The sequence below is a fragment of the Falco punctatus genome (assembly GCF_963210335.1).
Source record: "Falco punctatus genome assembly, chromosome: 17".
Taxonomy (NCBI): Eukaryota; Metazoa; Chordata; class Aves; order Falconiformes; family Falconidae; genus Falco; species Falco punctatus.
Window position 1 is genome coordinate 4,923,294 of NC_137597.1, and position 18,528 is coordinate 4,941,821.

Sequence of the window (18,528 nt, forward strand, 5' to 3'; positions counted from 1 at the left end):
GTGTATGCCATGGTTTCTGTAAATATTTTATTCTTCCATTTTATATTTGTATTCTATTTAAGGTATTGTATTAAACATAGTCTGGCCTCCTCTGCCTTTACCGGTAGTTGAATTATTCCACACAACAGCGGTTAGCACTGTTTTTAAATAAATCTGGCATAGGAAAGGTGTGGGTGTGTAGTCTATTGGGGCAGCCCCTCCTGCTGGCCCCTGGCTCCTGTTTGCCCTGTCCCCTCCTCTGCTTGCCCCCTCACCCCATCCTGCTGGCCTCCTCTCCTCTGCTTGGCCCCCATCATCCTACTGGCCCTCTGTCCTCCTCTGCTTGCCACCCCCTCCTGCTGGCCCTCTCCTCTCCTTGCCACCCACTCCTGCTCCTCGCCTTCCCACCCCCTTTGCTGCTTGCCCCTCTACCCCGCTCCTCTCTGCTCGCCCTCCTGCGCGGAGCAGTGGAGACAACGGTCCTCCCAGCCTCCTAGAGCGGCCAGGGCCGCCACCTTCCCACGGCTCCTTGCGCGCTCCCGCCGTGCTTAGCGGCTTCCGGCGGCGGGGGTGGCGGGACGTGTGCCGGGCAGCGGCAGCAGCAGCCATGGCGTACCGCGGGCAGGGCCAGAAGGTGCAGAAGGTGATGGTGCAGCCCATCGTATCCTTCCTGTGGTGGGGGGCTCGTCTCGGAGCCGCGGGGAGGCCGGGGCGGCGGCGGGGGCGGGGCAGGAGGGAAGGAGCTGGGCTGTGAGGCGCTGGTGGGCCGCGGGGGCCGCCCCCGGGCCCGTGGCGCCGGGGATTTCTTGCCGTGCTGTGTCCTTAACACCCCGCTCCAGAACCTTATTTTCCGCTACCTCCAGAACGTGAGTACCGTGGGGCGGGCGGGGGAGGGCTGCGGCCGGGGGAGGGGGCTGCGGCCGGGAGCGGGGGGCCCAGAGGTCGCAATTCGCCTTTTGAAGCCGGTTTCTGTTGAGCTGAACGAGTTGGTACCGCTCAGGTACGTGAGGAGAGCGGCTGGCTGCCAGGGCAGCGTTTCCTTCGCTCCTTGAGGAATTACCTTCGTAACAGGCGTTGGTCTTGCAGGCCAGTGCACGGGGATATTTTTCATGTGGTAATTTTAAAATCTGTGCTGTTATATGTTCATAGTGAACACGTGAAGTGTTTACAAAATAGTATAATACCTTAAAATAGTATAATACCTTAAAACTGTGAGGACCTAACCAAAATCATGTGTGAGAGTTAGCCCTGTGAGCACTGCAGAGCTATAGTGGCTGTCGGTAACGAGGATCACTTAATACGTAGGAGAAAATAAAATTTCTTGGAGTATTTACATTCCTGGTTTGCTCTCCTCCTCCACCATTTTGCAGAGGTCCAGGATCCAGGTGTGGCTTTACGAGCAGGTGAACATGCGGATAGAAGGCTGCATCATTGTGAGTATCACTATTTCCCTTTGTTACTCTTACGATTGTTTGAGGGTTTCTTTTTCAGATTCACAAAACTATTTCTTCCTGTCAAGAACTACCAGGGGTGGGGGTGGTCACAGTGGTTAATGCCTCTCCAATGAATAGTCTTAATTGCCCAGCCCACATCAGCACAGCTAATGATAGTTTGTGTGGTTGTCGCTGAAGTTTAGATGTAGCTGAGAGGAGTCTGCCTGCCTTCGCTCACTGACTGCTTTTGTTGCTGATTTTTAGGGCTTTGATGAATATATGAACCTGGTGCTGGACGACGCAGAGGAGATTCACTCCAAAACAAAATCAAGGAAACAGCTGGGTATGTCCCTGTGTCTGTGTAACCTGAGTGATGCCTGAAACCTGGTTGTGCGAGCCTTCCACGTAGCAATGCTGTAAAGCACAAAACATGTGAAAAGTGTTGAGTTTGAAGTGTTTTTTCCAGAAGAGTACTGGCAGAGTTTTTTCCAGAGCAGGTACTGGCCAGGTCTTGGCTCCTGCTGTTTCTTGAGCTGGTTGGTTGTGTTGAATGTGCAGGGGAAGGTGTCTCTGCCTGAGACGCTTGCCAGTTTTTGTCTTTCAAGCGCGTGTCACAACATATGGACTGCACTGCGCTTTTTCTGTAGCCAGGGTGGTGGCAGGGGTCCAGTCAGACTCCTCAGCTACATCTAATGTGGGGGCCCTGAGCAGTTCTAACACTTGCTGTGTCACCTCTGAGTCGAAGCCAGGAAGCACTTAAGTGGTGGTATTTAATAACCACCTGCTGATGAGGACACAAACAGCTGTCTGTGACAAGTGACATGTTTGGGCTCGTAGTGGAAACAGTGCTGCTCGAATGCCGAGCACAGGAGCGGAGCATGTGTCTGATGCGTTGTAGTGTGAATTGTGAACGTGGGCAGCCATATGGGAAGGGGCTCAGTGCTACGGATAAAAACCTGGTCGGTTGTCATGTGGGCGACTTCGTGCCGTTGTGGAATGCTTTTTGAAAACACGAGGTTATCGTTAGAGTCTGGGATCTCTCTAATCCCCTATTTCCTTTCTCTTGTGTTGCAGGTCGGATCATGTTAAAAGGGGACAATATCACTCTTCTACAAAGTGTTTCTAACTAGGATTTGTTGTTCACTTAGAACAATGGCTACGGTGCTTCGGAGTGAATAAAGTGCTAGTGGGAACAGGACCGTCTTGTAGAGAGGAAGTTATGCGTAACCGGGATGACATGCAGAGTTGAAAACTGCACATTCCTTTGTGCAAGGTTGTTTGGGGTTTTTTTTGTAGTTTGAAACCATGCATGATATATTTCACAAATAAACATTTTTACATTAACTGTAAACATAAATCTGCTTGCTTTCAGTCTCATGCCCTTCTCTGAGTAGAACAAGGGGAGAAATGTATTCAGAGTGATTTTCACCGTGGATCTGTGCAGTCTGTGATAAATATTTGTGTGTTCTGGGATGCGTTAGGTGGGCAGGGTGGGCTCATTCAGGATACTGGAGTGACGTGCAGTCCTTGAGCTTGTGTGGTTCTTGTGAGGAACCTGGGGCTGTGGTATGGTGATCCAACATTTACCAGCTTTACTGGTAGGCGTGCTCGTACAATAACTTGTCTTCAGCTCGGAGAAGCAGAGAGGGCAGTTGGTTTGGATTAAATCTCTTGCATCTTTGGGCAGTCTCTAGGTTAAACCATGGCACTGTGAAATAAGCTGGGATATTGGATGTATCAGTTGGGGGTTTATCATACTGGTTTCTTTTTATTATCTGTTTTAAGGATCTGGCTGTTCTATTCAAGTTTCCACAAGAGAGCCGATTTGCTTATCACATCAACAAAAGATAAGTTCCCTAGCTTAGGTGGGGCTATCAGTCCCCTCTGCTGCTTTTCTCATGTAAAGAAAGAGAAAAAAAGAAAGGTTTTGGCTGTAATTGTAACTTGCAGACTAAGATTACCTGGATGGAAGAAAATGAATCTTGGTAGTCAGATTGCACTAGAAATCATTTAATAAGCATTCAGTATTTCAAAACTTAAAATTGTGTATCGCCTTAAGCGTGAAAATTTATGTTCAAGATGGAAGATTTCTCTGCCAGAAGGCTCATGTATTTCTATCCTTTGAGGCAAGACCATCCAGCGTGCTTCTCCCATTCCAAGAGGTTGTACATCAGGAGTAGTGTAGCAGACATTCATGGTAAGAAGCTTTTGAGAAACCACATGACCTACTACAGTGGCTAGAACAGCTCCAGCTGTACAGCCTGCTAACGGAGTCGGTGGGTTTTCTTATTTCTTATTTTCTTCTTATTTCACAAGCTGCAAAGTCCTTTCGACACAGTCAACAGAAATAACCCGCCGGTGTCACTTGGTAATAGAAGTCATCACCAGAAGCTAGCACATGGAATAAAATTGCATTGAAGAGGTCACCTGCATCTGCTTTCCATTTTATCCCCAGTGTACCAAGCGAGGCTTTCGGGGAAGCCAGAAAGGAATTGTCGGTAATGCAGGTGTTGCAGGAAGGGGTATTTATGATGCAGTGCTGTAAAATTTACCTGCCTCTCTTCATTGCTGCAGACAGATCTTGAGACTCTAAAAATGCAGAGTCCCTTCCAATTTTGAAGTTGCTTTGAAGTCATCATTTCTCTTTCCAAGTGTGTGCAACTTCTTACTAATAGTGTGTATTTAGCCAAAGGTTATTTAATGGGATGTGTCACATCACGTTGCTTGGCCCTGGTTTATCCAGGGCCACTGAAATTAAACTGGCTTGGAGCCTGCCAAGGGTCTGTCCTCACGCTTTGCACATGGCTGGCAAGTGGCTGCTTTTTGAGAAGAGCTGGACATTAGGAGAAATAGCTCGTTCTTATCAGCAGGGCTGCCGCCAACTCCAAATTGTGCACTTCAAGACCATGTAATGCCTCCTAAAGCTCCTCTGCTCTTTGATTTTATCAAATTAGCGCGAATGAACGTCAATAGTCGAGTAGGTTGATGATGGGAGGAAGGAAGTCTAGGCTAATCAGCTCTGAAGCATCTCATGATAAGGTACCAAAATAGTCAGTAATTACGTGTGTGGGGGAGCTGCAGAAGAAAAGGAGAAGCACCCCAGCAGGAAGCCGTGAAAACTGCAGAAAGCCGGTAGGAGAGTCCAGGCATGTGTGATGTCCAGGAGGAAACACAGCCCCATTGTTTGAGGATTGCCTGGCAATGGAGCATTGTGGTCCCCGAACAGAGCTTCTAGGCATTACCAGCACATAGACGGGGCACAAAAACAATTCTGGTGCTGCCAGACTGGCTTCCCAAGTGGCACTTGTCTGTCCTCATGAAAACCACAGCACTGACTCATCCAAATACTTGCTGATTTTCTTTTTTTTTTTTTTTTTTTTTGTTAACCCCGAATCCTTCCAGCTTCCTGAGCGTTTCCAAGCTGCAGGCAGCGAGAAGGTAACGTCTCATGAGCCGCCTGAACCGCTCAGGGCCAGGATGAGACTCAAAACTGGCTGCAAAAGAGTGCGGCAGACAGAAGGGGGTGCTGCGGCCCCGGCCAGCTTCCCCTGCCCCTCCAGCAAAGTGTCACAAGCCTCCGCGGGAACAGAGAGTTCCCCAGCGTTCAAGCAGCTTTATTGGCTCCCAAACAACCTGGAAGAAAGCGAACTGGGCTGTCTGGTGTGGGGCTGCTCTCAAATGGTGCGGTGGCCGGACAGGGTGCTTGCATCTCCTGGGTACCGGCACCTTCCCCGGCTCCTCCACACCCTGGGGTGTCCCACTCCAGAAGGGAATGAGGAGTAGAAGGTTCTGGTTTTGGCTGAGCAAGAGGCAGTGAGGAGGAGCAAGGTAGAGTGAATGCTTGCAATTGGACTCTGTGTTTAGAAAACTCCCATCGCTTGGCTTTCTGCTGCCTTGAAGCCTGTTGTGTTTGCTTTTGTGAATTGTACTTTTCCATAACGTGCAAATTCCTTTCCCTCCAGTGCGGGGGTGGAGGGGAGAGCGGGGAGGCGTGTAAAGGCTCCTTTTGAAGAAGATGCCTTGAGGTGGCGTTATTAGGAGTGCCCCAGCGTGCTGGATTATTGCAGTGGGATGTCATGGTGCGGTGCAAATACCACGCTGCAGTGTTCACACATCTCTAGGAAACAAAGTGCCTATGGTGGGGTTTGCCAGAGAAAGTTTTCTTACTGCTGCTAGCTGTGTCACAACCAAAAATAGAGCTGACCATAGTTTTAGGTACCGTCTCACTGTACCTGAATTTCTGTTTTGTAGAAATAGAGCTCAGTTTTGCTCAAAAAGCGAGCGACTGAGACCTGCTTCTGCACTAATGATGGCACAGGTTGCATAAGACAGAGCTCTCTACCATGCGGCGCTTCAGTTTGAGACCATTGCACTGATTGTGGCAGGCAGATGAGAGCCCTCGGATCCAGATGGGGCTCTGCAGTGTTTGATTATTTTTTTTTATTTTTTTTTAAACTGTTAGCACCTTTAACAGCACTGGAAGGTGCTTTGAGTAAATATTTGTCCTTTTTCTTTGCCTGTGGCTTTGAGGTTCTGGGAAAAATGCTGCCTTTCTTCTCTTTCGCACTTGGGAATTGCTTGCCCTGGCCCAGCCCAGTCCTTTTGCAGGATGAGACTCTCTGTGCTTGTGAAAGAGCCCCCTGAGGAGGGAGGCAGAGTGGTCCTGCCTTTCCAGAAGGGATGAGTTTCTCTGTAGTTCTTCGGTGGGAAGCGATGATTTGTAGGATGATTTTATATACACTTAAACCTAAATCTCTGAGCCAGCCAGCTGCCTGCAGGTTGGTGTCCTTCCTGGCTCTTGAAAGGTGTCGTTGCACTTTTGCTCAGTGTGTGGGATGCAGTGGGCTCTGTTCCTGGGCAGGGCACGGGGCTGCCTCGGCAGGAGCACCACAGGACAGGAGCAGACGCTTGTGTAGCCGGTGGCTGCTCGCGGAGCTTCAGCATTTACTGTCTTTTCAGGCCTGTAACCTTCTAAGTGTCTGTAAAATAAGTACATGGGGAGGTGGAATGTGTAGCTGTGTGGGCTGTACCAAGGGGAAAACCACCTTTCCCTCCACTGCGTCCTGCGGCTATCCTTGATCCCCCAGAGCTCCCTTCTCCTGAAGCCACGCCACCTCGTGCTTTAATGCACGTTATCTGGGAACTTATTTCAAGTGCTGGTATGTTTTAAGGATTGTGTGCCTAAAAATAATAGTACCAAACAGACAACAGTGGAAGGTCAAGGACTCGAACAGCTTAGAAGCTGTCCCCTTAGGGCAGCATCTGAATATGGAAAACTTGTGCGGAGGGTAGAGGCAGGAGCTGGGGGAGAGCAGCCTTGAAGCACTGTAATGCTTTCCTAAATTCCCTGCCTGTTCTTGTTCCAGTCCCGCATGGGGATGGAACTGTTTGGGACTGGTTTATGGCATTTTTCTCCGTGGGCAATAAAACCCATCCCCTCCTTGGCTGAAGGCGGGGTTGGTACCCATCACAAGCAGATTGGATGCCGTGGGGAGAGGACTTTGCTGGGCAGCCATTTTGCCCTTCTTCCCCCAAAGTCCTTGCAGAAGGGCTCTCATCGCACACAATGCCAAAAACTGGCTCCAGCAGGTTTTGTTTGTGGCAGTACCCTCCTTTGGCAGCCCACACACAAGGTGCCCAGCATGGCTGCCCCCCCGTCGTGCCTTTTCACAGTCATACTCACCAGGGGCATCATTACTATTGTTTGTAACATCTCTTGGAAAAATGAGTCATGGGCATTTTGCCTGCCCTCAGCAGGGAAACTCTGCCACATTAGCAGCAGCAACGCCCGCCCCCCCGCGCTGCTGCCTCGCATACCAGCAGGCCCCTTCGTGCAAGGAGCTGGACTCGCTGCGCTGAAGTTGGTCGATGTTACCGCTTTTCTTGCCAGCAGTAACCTGGGCTTCGGGGGACGGAGGTGTTCCCTCATTCCCCATGCACAAAAGCCTGGAAGTTGTTCAGCCCAAGGTGTTGTAGCAAACTCCATCACCCGAAGCACGACCCTGTTCCCGTAGGTGCTCTTCCCTCCCGTGCCTTGAGCTGCACTATTTAAGCTCGATTTTCCTGCACTTGTCTTTGGGCTGTTTCTACCCAGCCCAGTGTCATGGTGGATGATGTTTCCTGGGCTTCTCCCGCAATGATACCTGTTTGTCTGCAGTGGAGGTAGAAATTGTTACCTACAGCTCTGCTCCATGGGCCAGGCTGTCATCTAACTGCAGGATTTGGGGTATAGATGTGGTAAAACAAAGCCAAGAGACAGCTTCAGGTTTGAGCTGTGTATGTTACTCACGTGCGAGTGTTTATTAAGACCCAGGACACTGGGGTCCTGTTTGGGTTTTGCCTGTCTCACCAGAAAAGGTGTTTGAGGTCAGGTTGGCAGAAGGGTTTCCCTTACTGCAAGGACCAGAGCTTCAAAAGCAGGCTGAGTTTTCCTGAGGGTCCAGCCCTGATTGTGGCTGCTGCTTTTCAGAATTTTGCCTTATCTGCTATTCTTCCAGTCCCTTGTCTGCGAAATAGAAGCAATATCTAATAGTCCCCTGGGGGGTGATGGCTGATGGAGTGGTGTGATGTCCTCAGTTGAGTGGAACAGCGCTGTGCACTGGCCTGCTGTCTCTGTGGCTCTCCTGCTGCCAGGCAATCTGGTTTGTAAATAAATCTGAGGTTTCCAGGCACACTTCTCTCCTTCCCTGTGCTCCCTGTTGGGTGGGTTAAGAGTTAAGGAGACAATTCAGGTCATTGTTTCTTTCCCTTGTAAACTGAGCTAGAAGTAGGCGAGGTCCAGCTGATGAGGGATCTTGAAGTGTTGCCGGACCTCAGTTGCATTTTGTACGTTAAGATGCTATAAAATAGAGGGGAATTTGGACCAGCCGCCATACCCCAAGCGTTTGACCCAGACACCAGGGTCCCCCTCCTACACCGGGACATCCAGCGCAGCGTGCCTGCCCGAGGTTTGTGCCACCAGGTACCTGCCCCTCGAGTGTTTGTCACCCTGCAGAGCACAAGCAGCCCCCAGCTGCTCTGGGGGCCCCCTCCGCTTTGCCATGTGCAGGTGTTGGGGGGACAGGAGGGCAGCGCCAACGGGAGCCACGCTTTGGTGGAGATGGGCTGTCGAGTTAGCAGTACGGCAGGTACCAGCATCCGCCCTTGAAAAGGCTTTGTTCTCAGCTGGGGCACATCAGACCGTGTTGCACCACTGCCTCCTCCCCGATGTACAGTGTTTTGGAGCCCATCCCTTTATCGTAGATCAACAACAGAGCCAATATTCATATCGAGGAAGTGAGATAATATCAGAGCCCAAGGTGGGCTCTGAAATGGGTGCATGAGACATGCACAAGTTTTGGGGGGAGAGGGAAAGATGGGCTGCGGTAGGAGCTCTTTATCTGAGAGGAAATTGCACTATTCAAGGGGGAGAGAGCGTGTGCGTGTGTGTCTGTGTGTGTGTGCGTGCACATTTGAGTAAATAACGCCTGCCAGGAGCATGAAAGAGCCCCCAGAGCAGGACAGGCTGGCTGCCAGCTCCTGCCAGCACCTGGGGTCGGGCTGGCACGTTGCAAAGCCAGGCTGATCTGTGTGCACCCAGGCAGAGGTTGGTCTGGCCGTGATGGGGAGCTGGCCACTGCCACTTCCCCAGGCTGTAAGCTGGAGAGGATGAGAGCAAGTCCCCACGAGGCCCAGGGATCACGGCAGGAGCAGCCAAGGCAGCATCAGAGCTCCCAGAGCCACAGGTGCAGTCCCCAAGGGATGGGTACCCTTGGTACCTGGCATGCTTGGCTTCTGCAGGCTGCAGCCGGGTCCCTCGAGGGAGTAAATGTCCCCTTGCTCCACAGCGGAGATGCGAGGCCCCGGGGGGAGCAGAGGGATTTGGTTAGAGGCAGGCAGTGTTGCAGTGCCGAGATCCAGTGTCTCTTGTCATGCCTTACGTGTTTTTCCCAAACAGCTTCTATTGATCATCAAACAACCCCCTTGGTGCTTTTTCCAGAAATTAATCTTAGAGGCATTTGAGAGGCAAGGTCTACCTTCATCTTCTGATTAGAAGTAGTGGGAATTCCCAGGATTAAAACCTAAACAAACAAGCCCAGGTTGAATGTATAACTTTATTAGCTGCAGTTGCTTTGAAAAACCCAAACTCTGTTATTTGTTCTTGTGAAGCTGAGCTTGGTCTGGGGCTACCAGCAGCCTGGGCTGGGCTTTTCCCACTCCGAGGGTGACAAGGCCACGGGATCAGCTGGGGCCCAGGCAGCACCAAGGTGCGTTTGGGCAGCGGAGAAAGATGCTCGGTGGGAGCTGGTCTGAGCCCAGCCTTTGTGCAGCCTCTGGCAAGAGGGCTTCGGTCCAGGGAGCAGGGGGGGCGGGCTGTACAAGCCAGCTCTTCCAGCTTGTCTGGGACCTCTCTGCAGGTTATCCGGGAGGGTGGTCAGATCCCTGCAGAGGGGGGCTCCGCTGAGTCTGAGCCCGGCTCCCTGCGTGGTGGGGGGGCATGGTAGTGAAGCTGTCCCAGGCTGATTGAGTTTCTGCAGGGTGGGCATCCCCTTTCCCCAGCTGAGTTGCCAACGCTGCTTTTCCCAGCCCCAGCCGCCTCCTGGGGCTCAGCCTGGGCTCCCTGGATGAGTTACTCCCTTCCCCAGCTGTTGTGAGCAGCCTCATGCCCAAGGGGTGTCTCTGGGGACAGCATATCTCTTTCCTGCTCCAGCAATCTCCCAGCCCACCTCTGGCACCGCCTGATGTGCGGGGCAGCGGCAGGCTCCGGGGCCTCAGCTGTGGGCTGGAGATGGCTCCTGCTCCTTCCCCATCCCCCAGCTTTTGCATAGCACCCAGATTTATTTTTACATAGGAGGGAGTTATGCAAATAACAGTCCTGGACATGAGGTGCTGCACAAACTGTGAAGGGAGGACCCAGGGCTGCCCCGTCCTTTCCCAAGTCCCTTGGATGGTACCAAGTACCTTTTCCTTGGTACTGATGGAGAAGTCGGGCTTTGCAGCAGAAAACAGCAAACACCCCTTGCTCTGTGTGCCTGGGGGATGGTGGTCTTTAAGGAATGTTGTGTGGTGAGAGGAGGCAGCAAAAACCTAGGGACGTTGCTGGGTGGCCGTGGTATAGCTCCTGTGGGTTCAGAGAGGGGAGCACCAGCAAATGCCACTGGGAAGGCAGCAGGGCCACAGCCCTGGCTGGTGTGGCTGGAGCCTGGGCACCTCCCGGGCTGGGAGCCAGCAGCACTGCGGTGGCTTCTGGCAGCAGATGGGGTTTTGGCTCATATAGATAAATACTGAGTGGGTTTTTTCCCCCTGACGCAGGTTTGCTGGGCTCCACAGGGATGGAGCGAGCAACCTCAGCCCCTCCAGGGTGAACCCTCCCTGCTGTCGCCCCGTCTCCGTGGGGCGTGGGGGTTTCTCTGCCTGCTCCCCGCGCGGATGGGTGGTCCTGGTGCCTGTGCCCGTGCTGTGCTGGGCCGTGCCCTGGCCTGCACGGGCACAGGCGGGCTGCAGTGTGCCGTGCCTTTTTAGGAAGGGTGGTGGGGAGGGGGTGGGGAAGGAAACATGCCTGCCTCGTTATTTAGTGTCCCACACACGGAGCTTGCCTGGCCCTCGGGAAGCCGCCATCCACTGCACGGCTGGGATCTGCAGCGAAAGCAAACAATGGGATCCCCAGAGACAACAATGCCCCATTGTCCTTTGAAGCCATAACAATGAAACAATAGACCACAGTCTGCTCCCTTTATTCCCAGGCACGCCCCCCCGCAGCCCCCATCCTGCGGCCCCGGGGCCGTCTGCGTTCGGGGGCTCACGCCGTCCCCGAGGACCCGCCGCTGCTGCTTGCTGTCCCCCCGTCCTGCTCGCACAGCTCCCATCCCTTGCTCACGGGGTGAGTCTTTGGGGGTCCCTGTGGCCTCCCCATCCGCCGCGTGGGTTGTCCCTGAGAGGAGAAGGAGGTGGCTTCTAGCAGGCTTTGATCCTCGGGGTTTCATCAGTGGGAGGGATGGAAAAGTCCCGTTAGGTCACGCGGTCTGTGCCCTGGAGAACAGTGGGGCTTTGTTGTCTCCAGGGATGGCCACTTGTCAGCTCTCTGTGCCGTCACGGCACTCCCTGAAGGTTTCCTGTATCCTTCTTCTTGTGAGGTTAGAAACAACCCCAGCGGCTGCGCCTACCCTGGTCGCTGCAGACGCCTCCAAATGCTCCGCAGGACCATGGGTCTGGGGAGGAGGCAGGAGGGGATGGGGTGCAAACAGTTCCCACCGTCCTGCAGGAGCTGGGGCATCTCGGGAGCCTTTGAGCTGCTTTCTAGATGCCTCTGCTCTCTTCCCTCTGTCTCCTGGCTACATTCAGCCATCTCCAAGGATCAAGCCCTCAGCTGCTCCCATGTGCATCCCAGAAGCTGCTGTGGGCTGTCTTGGAGCAGAGAGGTAAATCCCTTCCCCACTTTGCCAGATGGGCTGCAGCAGCTCTGGGCACTGGTGGCTGGCAGGGTGGGAGGTGAGTGCCCACCCTGCAGCCCCGAGGGTCCCTCTTGGAGGGCACCCAGTCACCGTGCAGCGTTGGGGAGATGCTGGGGGGGCACTGAGCAGTGGGAGCGCTGCTGCGAGGCAGCTTTGGTGTTTCCTGTCATTGAATGCTCTCCTCATCCCTTCACTGGCTCCCAAAAAAACAGGGATAGGGGAGAGCCATGGTTTTGTTAACCAGGGACCACCAATGCCAGGGGCAGGACTGCTTGGCCGGGCTCAGATCCGGTGTGAATAAGGGTTTGGATCCCTGTCCTGGCTCTGGGAGTCAGAGCTGGACCTGGGCACCTCTCTGTGCCTCCGCTTCCCCAGCTGCGCGCGGGGCTGCACTGCCCGGCCACCATCGCGTCTGCGTCAGCATCCTCGGCTCATCTGCTCATCAAGGCGGCAGCGAGTTGGGGTCCGATTTGTGCTTTTCCCAGTGCTCATTTGTCATGGGGGGAAATGGGAACCTGCTGCCAGTTTGGGGGACCCTGGTGTCCCCAAAGGCCACCGCCAGCCTTCTCCTGCACCCCATGGGAGCTCCCGGAGGCCCCCTGGTTACCTATGGGCAAACAAACCCACCTGAATAGGTAATGAATGGAGGAGAGAAAAGAGCCCGGAGTACATTGTGTTTCCAGTGGGCCGGGAACAATTGCTAAATACAAATCACACAGAGAAAAGGGAGAGAGAGAGAAAGACAAAAGAAAGAACCCCAGCACAAAGGAGAGGAATGAAATGGTAAGTAAAGTCAAACAAAAAGGAGCCGGGCTGAGACAAAAGAAGGGAACAATATCCCCGAGGCAATAGGCTCCTGAACAATGGGGACAGTGACAGCGGCACAAAGGCACACTGTTTGCAAGTAGACGTTATCTCACACAGCCACTGGCAGGCCTGGCCCTGGCGCTTCTATTTTCAGGGATGCTTTTGTGCTGCGCTGAACAATATTCCTTGCATGGCTGCAGATAGAGAGATGAGGGGGGTTTGGTTCTTTTTTTTTTTTTTTTTTTTTTTTTTGCCTTCCCGGTGCCAGCTCTGTAATAAAAACAGGTTCAGCCCTTCGGAGAGCGGGGCACAGCGAGGGGGTGGGTGGGCAGAGCCGGCTGAGCCGACCCACTGGTGCCAGGGATGATGCAGCTTCGCTGGTGGATGAGCATCGGCTGATGCCAACTCCGGGGGGGGCCAGGTGAGGACCCTGTGTGACTGTGGCAGGGCCAGCACCCCGGTATGAGTGGGGTGGCTCTGGGGTGGTGTGTTTTATGACTCACATCCAGGGCTTATCAGCCCCGAGCTTTGCATTTGGCCAGCTGCACTTGGGAGGCCTGAAATCAGAACCGGGCAGACCAGAAAGATGGCTTTTCCCAGCTGCTCTTGTTTCAGGCACTTCAGTGTTTAACCTCTGAAGTGTGGCAGGCAGGGACAGAGGTGCCCGCTGGGCTGAGACCCCGCCGGGTGCTGCCACCGCGGCTCCCCAGCGTCCCTCCGCACCCATCCCCTGCGCTGTGGCCCTGGGTGCGACACCCAGCCCCAGCGAGATGAGGCAATGGCACAGGCTGGAAAGGTTAATCTGCAGGTCACAGCTCTGCCACGCTCAGACGTGAGCCACCCTGGGCGAGGATGTCCCTGAGAGCCACCCTGGGTGAGGATGTCCCTGAGAGCCACGCTGGGTGAGGATGTCCCTGAGAGCCACCCTGGGCGAGGATGTCCCTGAGAGCCACCCTGGGCGAGGATGTCCCTGAGAGCCACCCTGGGTGAGGATGTCCCTGAGAGCCACCCTGGGCGAGGATGTCCCTGAGAGCCACCCTGGGCGAGGATGTCCCTGAGAGCCACCCTGGGCGAGGATGTCCCTGAGAGCCACCCTGGGTGAGGATGTCCCTGAGAGCCACCCTGGGCGAGGATGTCCCTGAGAGCCACGCTGGGCGAGGATGTCCCTGAGAGCCACCCTGGGTGAGGATGTCCCTGAGAGCCACGCTGGGTGAGGATGTCCCTGAGAGCCACGCTGGGCGAGGATGTCCCTGAGGGATCCACCTCTTCTGCCAACCACCAAGCTCAGGTTTTGCACCACCTGGAGCCCCAGGAAAGGCTGGGCAGGCAGCTCCCCTCTTCCCTTGTTGTACTGGGGCTGGCAGGAGCTGGGTGGGCACTGCCACGGCTAACGGGGCTGGGGCAGGACAGGGCTCTGCTTGTGCAGTTTGTCAGCCCGTTGCTGTCCCCAGCATCCCGGATCCTCAGCTGGTTCAATCAGCAGCGCCTTGGGATGTGCCGTGGGAGCCAGTGCTGCTCCCATCGGATAGGCTTTCCCAGCCTGCGATGGAGAGCTCGCTTGCTGTGCCCGCAGTGGTTCGTGGGTTTCAGTGGAGCTGGTACAGGTTTTGTCCAGTTCCCACCTGGAAACACCTCCTTCAGGGCCTTCCTGGCTGTCTCACGATGTTTGGTCCTGCCTGGTAATGGGCTGGCGAACCCGGGGTCACGCTAATGCGCTTACACACCAGCACGTTGAACAACAGCGTGGGGTTGTTATTGCAGGGCATGTTATCAAAGCACCCCATCTGTAGCACCCAGGAACTTTCTGATCCAGCTGGATCCATCCATTTGGGCAGGGAGTGATGTTCCCACAAGGCACCCATCCCTTCCTGGAGCTCCGGGTGTGCTTGTGCCCTTTTCCCCTCTGGTCCTGCACTCGGAAAGGCATCCCTCCTCCGCCGCCTTACCACGAGCTGCCACAAACTGTGGGGACATCACCCCGTTACCGTAAGTGACTTGGGAAAGGAGAAATCAGGGTGTTGTGAAGGCAAGAGTCAAAGACGCCCCGTATCGGTGCCAATCTCCTGAGGCACCCGGTTCTAGCAGATGGGTTTAGCTCTCACTTGAAAAGCTGCATTTTCTGATATTGATCACGCTCTCTGAGGGTACATCCTGTTGCTAAGTTTGGCTGCTTCCTCCGTTCAACAGCTGTTGTGCAGCCACAGCTGCTTTAAAGCTGCGCGGCGGGGATGCTGTGCGTCGGGTGGAGGGGAGGTGGGGGTGGTTTGGGGTGTGTAAAAATGGACCCCACGTTTTCGTTTGACCATGGTGAGCCAGAGCGATGTGACATCTCAGAGGTGCTGCAAGTGAGCAGGGTTGTGTCCTGCCCTTTCCTGCCAGGCCAGTGGGTCACAATGTGACCAGAAACCAAGGACACAGTGCTGGGGTGGGGGGCGGAATATTTGGGGTGATAAATCAAAGCGAAGTGGCAGCGTCTTACATTGAAGTTGTTCTCAGGAAAACGGTTCCCTAATCCTGACTGCCCGGTATCTGATTTTGCGGTTGTATTTGCACACGTGCTCTAAGCTGGGTCTCAAGATGCAACGCAAGCGCGGGAACAGCCATTCTCCCCCCGTTAAAGCCCTTGTGTGCTCTGTGGCTCTGAGCAGGGGCTCAGCCGGGCCAAACCCTTGGTGAGTCCCTATTTCCAAAGGGGGCATCGGCCTTGCTGTGCGCTGAGCACTGGCAAAATTGCCGACCCCGGGGACTTTAACCAGCTCTGTCCTCCCCAGGGCAGCAGCCCTGCCCTCGCACCCGCACCCCTCACGCTGGTGCTGGGTCACCGGTTCCCCCGGGGCTCTGCCATGCTGGGGAGTCACCAGCCTCCGCATTGAAAATCCCAGGAGGCAGGATGATGCTCTTTGGTCTTCTTGGGAGAGGCGAGCGCAGCTGCCCACTCCTCGCTCCGGGCAGCCCTTCCCAACCATCACCCAGCCCTCCAGGCTGGGGCTGGGACGTGTTGCCTCTGCTCATCCTCTGCCTGCCTTGCCTGTGTCAGGATTTTCCCTCTTCTCCCAAGCCTGGTGGGCAAAACCAAGCCTGGCTCTTTCTGATATAATTTTGTGAAGCTGGAGCTCTTTGCTGCAATTAACTGGTCTTTAAACCCTCGCTAACCCTAACATCCTAATGACAATAATAATGATGCTCAACACGTCTTGCAGTGCCACGCATCTAAAGATTACACTCACTAATTAATTAAGCCCCGACCTCCCCCCCCACTACTTTCTTCACTGAAGAGAAGAAATTGCTAAGAGTCTCTTAAGAAAGGACATAAAGGCAGGGAAATCCAGGCACCAAAACAAGACAAATGGGGATTTGAAGACAATCCGGGGCGGGCCCATGTGACCCGAGGAGTGGACCAGGCAGGAGAAAGGATAAAAATGCCAAGCACAGAGCGGCCAGAGAAAACAACCGCCAGCTTAAAAACCCGGGGAAAGAAAAGCACCAAGATGAAGGGAGTGACAAAGAATCAAAGGGAAGAGAACCCAAAGGCGTCGGAACAAAGGACAAGCTGGAACAAAGGACCAAAGAGGGGAGAACAAAAGCACTAAATAGAAAACAAAGGCAGGGGACAAGAAAAGCCCCTCTGTCGGGGCTGAGCTGGAGGGTCCCGGCCCGGTGGGCGGTGGGTGGCACGGGCGGTGCTGCGGGTCCCTGCTGGAGCCCGGCTGGCGGAGGGCGCCGGAGCCTGGGAGCAGAGGCCCCGAGAGCCCAGTTATGTCTTTGAATTGGAGGCGCTGGGCTCGGCCCCCCAGTGCCGTGACGTCTCAGGCGCTGCGTGGAGGTCGGCAGCAGCCCGGGGATGCAGCTTTGCTCCCGCGCTGCACTCCGGCCATGGCCCCCTCCAGTCCTGCTGTGTGGTCCGGCCATCCCTCCCTCCCCACGCGTCTCTCCGGCTCAGCCTGCTCAGCATCACCCCTCCACACTCCCCTCCCTGCGCTCCCCGCTGCAGACGCCCCGGCGCAGCCCCCTGCCCCGTCTGCCGCCCCAGCCCTGCGGCGTGGGGACGGCTGGGGATGCTCTGGGGACGCTGCCAGGCTGGCTGCGTCCTCCCCACCCTGTGGCTTTCCCTTAGGAGAGGAGCCATCGGCTGGTGCCGCGTGTGTGGCTGGCCTGGGCCAGGGATGTGCTCCGGGGAGGACGATTCACAGCGCCTGGGTTAAAAACAACGGCGGCATTCAGGTTGGGAATAGGGAGTTGCAGAGATGCGATGCCACTTTGTTTCCTCTCCCTGTCGAATCCCTGTTTCGAGCTGGAAGTCCCTGGCAGTGTTGCTGGCACACACGGGTCCAGCTGTGTTACGCGTGCTGCCTTGTGGGGGGATGCGGTGGGTCCCCCCAGCGCTGGCCAGCTGGTGTGGGGTGAGGATGGTGACAGTGGCTGGGAGCCTGGCTGGAGCTGGGGTGCTGGCAGCTGCAGCAGGCGTTCCGCTCTGCCTGGGGTGCTTTGACTGCTTGTAGCTGTGATGGTTTTGGAAGCAGCAGGTGATTTCAGTGTCTTTCGAAGGTGCCAATCTGGCAGACTCTCGGGCAGCTGGAGAGCCAGGGGCTTTCTGAAAATCCCCCTTCCAGACCCGAAATGTGGCCCTGGTCCTGGCTCTCTTCTCCATCACCTGCCCTGGACGCACACCTTCTCTGTGAGGCAGGTGGTGGCATCTCCTCCGTGCCCTGCCTGCAGGCAGTGCTGGCCAAAGCCACCCTCCTCCGCTGGCACGTGGCCCTTGGTAGATGCTGACGGCTGGGTGGGGAGGGGGCCAGGGCAGTGGGATGCAGGATTTTCTCATGGTGCCCAAATACTTGCAGCCGCAGCATCGCGTGCTGTGCCTGACACAGGCAGCGTTTTCATAGAATCATTTAGGTTGGAAAAGACCTGTAAGATCAGTAAGTCCCACTTTTAACCTAACACCTTGTAAGCATTTTGGAAAAGCACGCTTTGGTCATTTCTAAATGTTCTACTCAGGTGTTTCTGCTCATGCACCAGCTGGAGCTCACCTTTGATTTCAGCCCATGCCACCCCAGCTCTGCTCTCCTGCAGGATCAGTATTTGCTCAATTTTACTTTGCTTTTCAGGCGAGCTCTCTGAGCGTCGGCTAAGGACAGAGCTGCTCCGAGTGCGCTCCCCATAGAGCAATCCTGGAACATCTTGGTTTTATTATGCCCAGATTAGAGCCTGTTAGGCTGTGGGCGGACTTGCTCGCACAGCCCCAGCTCCCTGCAGTTGCTGGGCACTGCCAGCGCCAGGGAGGAAGGCAGCACAGAGCTCCCAGCCGCTGAAATTTATCCCAGCCAGGATAAATTGTGGATTTTGGGTGGAAAGAATTGGTAGGTTAATTCCTGGAGCTCACCCCACCACCCTGCTAGGAGCCCACAAGGGCAGGCGCCGAGCGAGGAGCAGAGGGAGAAGCTGTCAGCTTGGGGGGGGCTTTGGGACGTGATGCTTTCACAGTGATCGTCCCCCAGCGTGCGTGGCCCAGCCACGTTCCCACCCTGAGCCCCAAAACCAAGGGGGGGTGGGCAGGGGGGGACCATGGCAGCTCCAGCGGGGATGCAGATGCAGGGAAAGGCGGCACCTGGGGGGCACAGAACGGGTACAGGACCATTGTGACAAGCTGCCCATCACCTGGGGATACGGAGGGCTGGGTGAGCCAGGTGGCTGGTGGAATCCCTCAGCCCTATGGACTGTGAGCGTTGGACACAGTGGGGTGAACTGAGGACAGCCCCAGAGCTGCCGCGGTTCCAGAGGGTTTGAGCTTCTCGTTAGCATTGTCGTATCAGCTTGGGTTTAATGGGCTGCAGATGTCTGTCTGTCTGCCCGTGCGAGGCCACAGCGTGTGCGACCGG

The 18,528-nt window shown here is 55.1% G+C and overlaps 2 protein-coding genes across 3 annotated transcripts in view; both read left to right on the forward strand.

Annotated features, from left to right (window-relative positions):
- The first annotated feature begins 322 nt into the window (after positions 1–322).
- SNRPE (small nuclear ribonucleoprotein polypeptide E) lies at positions 323–2,769 on the forward strand. Its single transcript, XM_080367218.1, has 5 exons — positions 323–640; positions 819–845; positions 1,350–1,412; positions 1,677–1,755; positions 2,487–2,769. Exons 1-5 carry the CDS (start codon positions 587–589, stop codon positions 2,540–2,542), a joined length of 279 nt encoding a protein of 92 aa, XP_080223344.1. The 5' UTR covers positions 323–586; the 3' UTR covers positions 2,543–2,769.
- A 120-nt stretch (positions 2,770–2,889) lies between these two features.
- Positions 2,890–18,528, forward strand: part of SOX13 (SRY-box transcription factor 13) — a 45,675-nt gene continuing 30,036 nt past the window's right edge. Inside the window, exons 1-2 of one of the 2 annotated variants that reach the window (XM_080367201.1) lie at positions 2,890–3,609; positions 3,729–5,240. The gene's annotated coding sequence lies outside the window, so the exon portion shown is untranslated. Of the gene's footprint in view, positions 5,241–18,528 lie in introns of both variants that reach the window. The other variant, XM_080367205.1, reaches the window with a different exon arrangement.

What these genes read in the sequence shown, in the direction of transcription:
- SNRPE (XM_080367218.1), top strand. Translation starts at nt 587, where the DNA reads ATGGCGTACCGCGGGCAGGGCCAGAAGGTGCAGAAGGTGATGGTGCAG. An exon ending in AGGTGATGGTGCAGCCCATC is followed by an intron (nt 641 to 818) that starts GTATCCTTCCTG and finishes ACCCCGCTCCAG; the next exon opens with AACCTTATTTTCCGCTACCT. An exon ending in AAAATCAAGGAAACAGCTGG is followed by an intron (nt 1,756 to 2,486) that starts GTATGTCCCTGT and finishes CTTGTGTTGCAG; the next exon opens with GTCGGATCATGTTAAAAGGG.